Consider the following 8,118-nt stretch of genomic DNA (forward strand, 5'->3'; position numbering starts at 1 on the left):
TTTTAAAATTGAACAAAATAAAACTAAATAATTTTATATATTATTTTTAAACATTTTATTTAAACTTTATTTTTAAGTAAAAAAAGAAAAAAAGTTTGGTCACAACATAGCTTTAGCCTTGACATGCTAGAATAGAAAGAAAAAAAAGTATATATTTTACTAAAATAATCAATTCAACATTTCTAACATTAACAATGACTCTTTGAAGCGTTAGGTTTGATTTTTTTCCCTAGGTTAGAGATCACGTTGACATAGGTGTCTTCAAGCTACTGGATTAGACACTAATCTCACTTGTGGTGCGTGGCTGTTGTTACTCATTCAAAAGAATTTTATAGGTGTGGTTGGAGTTTATTATGTAAATTCTTCACATATAGTTTTTAAAAATTGGTCTGGGCAACTAATCGTGTTGATCAACTAGTGTGGGGTTGTTCCAACTTAACCAAATGTCTCAAATAAGAGTTATGTATATGTAGTTGCACTAAATCCTCAAAGAGAGAGCTCTCATAGTTATCATACTTGACTAAAATATGATTGTCTCTAGTGTATGACAATTGTGGTTTAGAAAAAATATCAACTTGAACTAGGTGAATATGAAATCAGTGGTTTGACCGATCTGAGCCTTGTCTTGAATCAAGCAAGCTATCGAATCTGGTTGATCTAAATTAAACTGGTTAGTTTAGTGATTGAATTGGTGAACCGATCTAGTTGAACTAGCAAATCAATTTGGTTGAGCTAGTTGAACTAGTATTAATTTCTTTTAAAGAAATACAAAGCTTTAATAATGACACCTAAAAATTGAATCTAAAACCTTAAAATTTTTTGATAGATCAACTTACTACCAAACTATCATAATTAATGATTAAACTAATGACACAAATAATATATACTTATATATTTTATGTTACTCATGCCAGTTTATATAATTCGATTATCAACCCACCGATTCAATGACTCATTATCTCAATCAATCTAGTTTTTTAAACATTCCATACTATTTTTAATTTAACATTTGTGGAGGGTAAACTATAGAAGGGATTTTTCTTTTTACTGGACGATAAGGAGAATTTGAATGCATTTGTTATGTAGCCAAAAAAGTATATAGACAAACAAATATTAATATAGAATAAAGAATAAAAATAAATATTGATAAAAACATTTTTAATAACTAAACAGTCCATCACACTCTTAAATTGAAAAATTAAAACACTTAACTAGTAAAAGATAATACCAAAGTTCAACTTAGGTATTGTTTGATCTAATTTTTTGGGAGCTTGTCTTTTTCTTAAAAGGGAAGAAATAGGCTAAATACATTTTCTGAAAAGTTTTTAAAATATTAAACATTTTAGATGAAATAACTTTTGAAAAGAAATTTACTTTTCTTCTCTATTCCTAGCTTCTTTTTAAAAATTAAACAAAAATAAAACTTATCAAATAGTTTTTTATTTTATTTTTAAACATTTTATTTAAACTTTCATTTTAAATAAAAAAAGAAAAAAAAGTTTGGTCGCAACATAGCCTTAGCCTTGACATGCTAAAATAAGAAGAAAAAAAAGGTAGACATTTCACTAAAAGAATCAATTCAGCATTTCTAACATTAACTTTGACTCTTTAAAGTGTTAGGTTTGAGTTTTTTTTTCCTACATTAGAGATATGGGTGTTTTTCAACCTCTGAAAGTTAGAAAGTAAATTCATTTGTGATGCGTGATTATTGTCATTGATCTAAATTTTTTTTTACACAAAATAAAATTAAATATAAATTCTTTCGTTAAATTAATTGTTTATATCACTATATGGGTTCGATTGATTTGAATTTGCCAACAATTGAATATTATTATTATTATTTGATCGTTACAAATGAAGAGTTGATAATGATAATAAGGAATTGTTGAAAATTTAGAACGGAGACCCCTCACACACGATCCAATAGTACACAGGATATAAAACCAACCTGGCAGCTAAGACATTATCCATTATCCACTCCCCCAAATCAGATAATGCCACGTCGGAGTCACGTATCTTTGGCCATCTCATTTTGGCGTCCTGAGGCCACAAATCGCTCATGTGGCTGCCATTAGATACGCATATTGCATGTTACATCATAGCCCTTAGAACAGCCAGAGGAACCCAGAAGATAAATCTTTCAAAGAAAAAAGGAGAGTGCTTAGAGAGAGAGCAAAACATATTATTTTCATTTTCATCTTTTTTTGAGTATCAACAAATGGCAACCACTGTGATGACCACTCTCCCCCAATTCAGTGGTCTTAGACCCCAATTCTCAGCTGCCCCTGTGAAGAACTTGGTTAGCATAGCATAGCGCTCTTTTTGTATTTACACTTTTATTTTTATTTTTTATCAACAAATGTTAGTTGTTGTTTTTTTGTATTTACACATATACCCTGTCTTCTTTGGTCATAGATACACATGTTAGACACAGTTAATTTGAAAATGATCTTGTTACTTTCATTAACCATTCCACATCTATTGCTTTCATTTGAAATATTGTAATTGTAATGATAACTTGATTTTGCTCATTATTCAGGTTGCTGTGCAACCCATGAGTCGCAAGGGGAAGGGTGCATTGGGAGCTCGATGTGACTACATTGGTTCATCCACTAATCTGGTAGCTTGAGTCATTTCAAAGTTTCCTTGTTCCTTTTGTTGTTTCATCTGACTTTATTTACAAAGCATAATAGATAGTAGATTCAATTCTTTTGGACGGGTATATATGAAAATCTTGTTTATACATGCAACAATCTTGTGAAATTGTTGAGTGCATATGCATAATGGTACTGAAATTCGTGTAGTTTCTAGTTCAGTTACCATGTGAAAGAAGTGATTGAGAGTATGTATAAGTGTTAATTGGAATTATCACATACTAGATTTTTTTAAAAAATAAATAGGAAATCTTGTAATATTAATGTAAAGTATGATGAACTGCGTACAAACACATTTTTATCAAACTTATTACAAGAGAGTTTCTACGCATTAGCTTACGAAGAAGTTAATTTTTGCTTATGAACAAAATTAATTCATTTCTCTTAACTATTTTTTTCTTCTTGAAAGTATTTATAAAAAAATTTATCCAAACAGACCTTTTATTGGTGTACTTTACCATGTACCTAGTATGGATTGAACAAAGTAAAACTTTCAAAGCCCTTGTTACAGTTGTGGATGGTTTGATTTGTGTTGTTACCATGACTATGTGCATATGGTTTTATTGACTTTGTTGACATGTTGGGCAGATTATGGTGGCTTCTACAACCCTGATGCTGTTTGCTGGAAGGTTTGGATTGGCTCCATCAGCAAACAGGAAAGCCACTGCAGGGCTAAAGCTGGAGGTGAGGGACTCAGGCTTGCAGACTGGTGACCCTGCTGGCTTCACCCTTGCTGACACCTTGGCCTGTGGATCTGTTGGCCACATCATTGGGGTTGGGGTTGTTCTTGGTCTCAAGAACATTGGTGCCCTGTAAAAAGCAACTATATAAGTTTAGTGCTTGATGCATCTGTAATCAATGTTATTATGTACTTCATTTTCACATCACTCTGCAGTCTTTCTCAAACTTAGCATAATATTCAGTTTCTCCCTTTTCCCTCCTAATCCCACACCCACCCCCTCATACAAAAACAAAAAAAGATCTGTTATGGCAAATGATCAAATGCTTTGCTATAGAATTGAGCATTCTTGACTCGATGCATTTGAATTGCTACCAATGATTAAACTGCATCATGCAAATTCTTAGGCTTAATAAAATAAGTTAGAACACACGTTTGCAAGACTAATATTTCTCCTCAAAATTATAAGATCTGTAACAAATTAACAATAACTATAGAAAAATTTGGATTTACTGGGTTTCTTGAAAACCAATATTCTCGGTATTTGGGCAGTCTAAACATACATATGTAAAATATCAGAATAGTTTTATCTACTATTGTGTAAAATGTCAAATATGCATGGAAATGGAAAGACCTATTTTCTACTTATAATTGTAGGGAATTAACAAATCAAATTCCTTTCTTTGTGAATTCAAGATAGGCAAGCCAAAAAGTAAAGCGTAGAAGAATAACATTAGAAATTTTAAGTAAAAAATATTTTCAATGTAAGGAAAACCCACAAGACATCTTCCAATAAAAGATCCACATATTCTCGGTATTTGACTTAGCAAGGAATCTTGTGTCCCATGGCAGTAGCAAGCACATTGAAACTAAGTTTCATTTCTTAAGGGATCAAGTTAACAAAGGGAGGATAAGGTTGAAACATTGTGGGCCAGATTTGCAACTTGCTGATATTATGACAAAGGCGTTGAAGGCTAATAGATTCAAGTTGCTAAGAAATATGCTAGGTGTGGTGCATATTTGATGTAATGTTGTTGTTTGTATAGGAATTAAAGGGGAGTGTTAGAATAGTAATTCCTATTAGTGATAGTTATTTCTTTGTTTTAGACACATGAGATATGCAGATCGAGCTAGAACATGCGTATGTGTATGTAACTTCATACCTTTCATAGAATAAACCTATTATTTCTTGCTTTCTCTCTCTTTTTCCTGAAAAGAGCTATCTTTCTCTTAAAGACGAATACATGAACTCTCTCACTCTACAACAATTCTCTTTTTTCTCTCAAATAAGATTGTTGAATGGATGAGCTAGAATAGGATACTCCACTACTTCACAAACCTCCCTATCTACAAGAGGGATGTAAGACCTTCATTCATTAAAAAGTGATTCTTCACGAGAAAGTGGGTACTTAGTGTCCATACAAAAAGTATTATTCAGATATGAATTAGAACGTTCTACTTCAATGCATTTAATAATGAATTAGAGTTGAGTGAATAGAATATTAACTCTTACACAAATGTCTGACCAAGTGAATCAAAGCTAAGTCAGTGGTCAGCAGACCTTTGTTGAACAAAGCTATGGCGAAGTAGACGTAGCTTTAGTGACCGTGGTGAACAATGAGCAATAAGGGAAATTGTGCAACCAGCTGGTAAAGATTTGACTCATCAGAAGTACTTGGATTTGAATTTATGTGTCAGTGTGAGGACTTTGTTGTTGGACAATAAGTATCTTTGCAAAACTATTTGAGCCATGAGACATACTCAAACCCTGATTAGCCCTTGAGACTCAACCTGCCTTGAGGCTGTTTCTAGTTTTTCATGTTTATTGTTCAAACGTGGAATTATGCCATTTCATTGTTCTCAATTTAATATATAAGTTGTTCATAAAAAATGGATCAAACTGACGATATGTTTTTCAAAATGCAGTCAAATCAAAAGACTTAATGTCTCTGTCATTCAATTTTTTTGAAAAGGATTAGTGATGGGATATTGTAACTTTAACTTAAGTCCCATTAATGAAAATTTAAGGAAACAAATAGGTTCTTTCTCCTCAGAAAGAAAAAGGGAAACAAATATAGGTTAAATTGCCAAAACTAACACATGAACTGAATTATTAAATAAACATGTAAGAACGATTGATGAGTTGTTATGTACTGCAAATGATGCACGTGCAGTGTACCAAAAAACCATCGTGTACATTAATATTACAGAGTTTGTCAAAGAGATGCAAGAAAGGACCATCAGGAAGAGTTTGCTGTGAAAGAAACATACAAAAATAAGAACATAAATAATGCAAATATGCAAAAAAACTCATTTCTTCATACCAGAAGAGCCAATACACAACATGATAAATTTTCTCCAAAATACTTTCAGCCTTTCAGGTACATACATTTAAAAGGGAAGATTATTTGAAGTTATCACAGAATTGCCTTCAGCTCTCCATGTGCCTCTGAAGTTTCAAGACTAAATTAAAAGTACTTGATTTGAAGTCCAAAAAAAAACTTATAAACCATAAAGACTAATAGGTTTATCCGTTTATGTTAAACAGGGAAACTGCATCCTCCCAGGGGTAATGTTTTCAAACGTGTTTTTCCCTTGGTAAAAAATTTCAACAATTTTTAAAAAAAAGAAACTACTTCATTTGCTACCTCAAAGTAACAATTGAGAAACAACAGCTATCATGCACCAGCTTCAGTTGATTTCCGTCTTAACTCTTCGATCATCTGCTTTCCTTAGAAATTGATCCCAAACACTCCCAGGGCTGGTATCCAAGTAATCAAATGGAACTGCTGTTTTAAGGCCTGGCCTAACAGCACAACGATCTTCGACAATTCTAAACTCCATATCATTGCCTTCACTGTGAATACAGTCTAATTCATCCCATGTAAACAACAATGGCAGGCACCTCAAGGGTTGAAATACACAACCTTAACTCTCTCATCATTGGTAATGTAACATAAAATGTGTAATTTTCTGACTCCAATTCAGCCCTCACATAGTTGTTGAAAAATGCTAGTATCAGTAAAAAGGAGATCATTCTTCTTTTCAAGAAAAACAGGATAAAAAGTAGTAACCTCCCCTTGAGAAATTCCAATTAATCTCTGATCCCATACAAAACATCGAAATTCCATGCCTGGCTAAAGGAATGGATACCATTTACGGAGAGCAAGAAAGAAATTCTGGGGCCTATTCAAAGATTTATCCTCGCACGAATCATAAGCATGGCACAAGTCGTGGACCAATAAGTAAGATGATCGAAATAAAAGTGCAATCTAACAGAAACTGGTGAACCGAAGGGTACCAGTAGTGCTTATCCAAGCTGAATCTTTTGGTGCACTCCAATTCAGCTTGGGGAAGACTGTACGCCCAAGCGATTCAATGGATTCCTTAATTTTTCAATTCAAGTTCTGGAAAAGAAGGCGGTGGAGAACCTTCTTCTGCTTCATCTCCAGATCCTTCTGACACCTGAAAATCATCTTCCTCATCTGGGTTATGAATTCTATTGGGTAATGCATCTTCATTTAAGACAGAAACATGCAACAAGAAGGGCCCCGAGTCATCTAAAAGGTACTGAATAAATGATTCCGGAAGTTGACGAATTAAGGTCTTGATGGATACAGATTTGAACTTTAGATACCATTCCTGAATCTGGCATCGATTCACCTCTTCCTCTTTCATATTCTGCAACAATTGTTTTACTGTCGAGTATAACCGGCTGAACTTCCTTTTCTTCATTAGAGATTAATTGGTGAAACCTAGTAAATAATTAGCTGTCAAGAAAGGTCAGCTAACTCCCCTCAACCCCAGCCAATGTGGGTCAAGGCTATGGCCATGTGGATTTGGACCAGTACACTAAATTAAAAGAAACTATTAGCCCATGTCTTAAATTAGCTGGCTATATGCATTAACAAGAACCTTGAATATATGAACCTAAATGCATGCCAATTACCATTAGCAATAACCATAGCACATGTCTTAAGTTTTTTCAAGTTTGCAAGGCAAATATATATGGATGACTTATTTATTTGTTCTTTTCCTAGCATGGTAGAAACAAGAGTGTCTAGGATGTAGAATGTAACATCTTGAGAGAAATTATAACTCAATCTGACAGATGAAATTCTATGTTGTGTCATTTATGCATGCATGTATTTAATTGTAGTGATTATATGTCTTTAATTATAGATTTTTGTGCTTTGTGTGTGTAATTAGTTTAGTGAAGCTTGATAGAGAAATAGAAATTATTTGAGCTAGATTTCCATCTGTGCAAGATTCATTGCACACTGAGTCACAATGTAATTTGTCTCTGTGTGAATGGACTTTGTGTGAGGTTTACTCTGAGTACATCTATCCCTATGGAAATTAGCACAATAATATAGGAAGTTAGTGCATTAGTCTAAATGTTTAAGATAAGATTTACCAGTTTCAACAAAAGCAATTTTACCATTTTTGTTTATGTCTACTTTATCCATCTCTAGCTAAAAATTGAAAAGCAAAAACACTCATTTGTTGCATGTCCCCATGCTTCATTTGATCACATCACTAGCCTTGCATCATATCTCATTGTTTTCTCTAAAAAAAACCAAAATTTGGAACCTCCATCTTCTTCCTCTTGCATGAGACTTTCAAGGGAAGAGATGCCACAATTCTCTTCTTCTTCTTCGAAGCTCCATATTGGTGTTTTTGAGACTTCTTCTCTCAAAGCTTTGGAAAGAAGCTCTTAAACCTCTATTTTCTTCTCATTTCTCCACCATTTTTGTGCAAAGTTCTTATATTTGGTTCCAAAAT

At 33.2% G+C, this 8,118-nt stretch overlaps 1 protein-coding gene and 1 pseudogene across 1 annotated transcript; one reads left to right on the forward strand and one right to left on the reverse strand.

Moving 5' to 3' along the window:
- The first annotated feature begins 2,080 nt into the window (after positions 1 to 2,080).
- Positions 2,081 to 3,598, forward strand: LOC114388434 (photosystem I reaction center subunit psaK, chloroplastic). Its single transcript, XM_028348927.1, has 3 exons — positions 2,081 to 2,299; positions 2,540 to 2,620; positions 3,243 to 3,598. Exons 1-3 carry the CDS (start codon positions 2,219 to 2,221, stop codon positions 3,468 to 3,470), a joined length of 390 nt encoding a protein of 129 aa, XP_028204728.1. The 5' UTR covers positions 2,081 to 2,218; the 3' UTR covers positions 3,471 to 3,598.
- A 2,034-nt stretch (positions 3,599 to 5,632) lies between these two features.
- LOC114387703 lies at positions 5,633 to 7,151 on the reverse strand (annotated as a pseudogene).
- Between the last annotated feature and the right edge of the window lie 967 nt (positions 7,152 to 8,118).

Source organism: Glycine soja, chromosome 15 (genome assembly GCF_004193775.1).
Source record: "Glycine soja cultivar W05 chromosome 15, ASM419377v2, whole genome shotgun sequence".
Lineage (NCBI taxonomy): Eukaryota > Viridiplantae > Streptophyta > Magnoliopsida > Fabales > Fabaceae > Glycine > Glycine soja.

Excerpts from the sequence above, each read along its gene's own strand:
- LOC114388434 (XM_028348927.1), top strand. The coding sequence starts at position 2,219 with ATGGCAACCACTGTGATGACCACTCTCCCCCAATTCAGTGGTCTTAGA. Across the intron at positions 2,300-2,539 it reads CTGCCCCTGTGAAGAACTTG|GTTGCTGTGCAACCCATGAG; the intron begins GTTAGCATAGCA and ends CTCATTATTCAG. Across the intron at positions 2,621-3,242 it reads TTGGTTCATCCACTAATCTG|ATTATGGTGGCTTCTACAAC; the intron begins GTAGCTTGAGTC and ends CATGTTGGGCAG.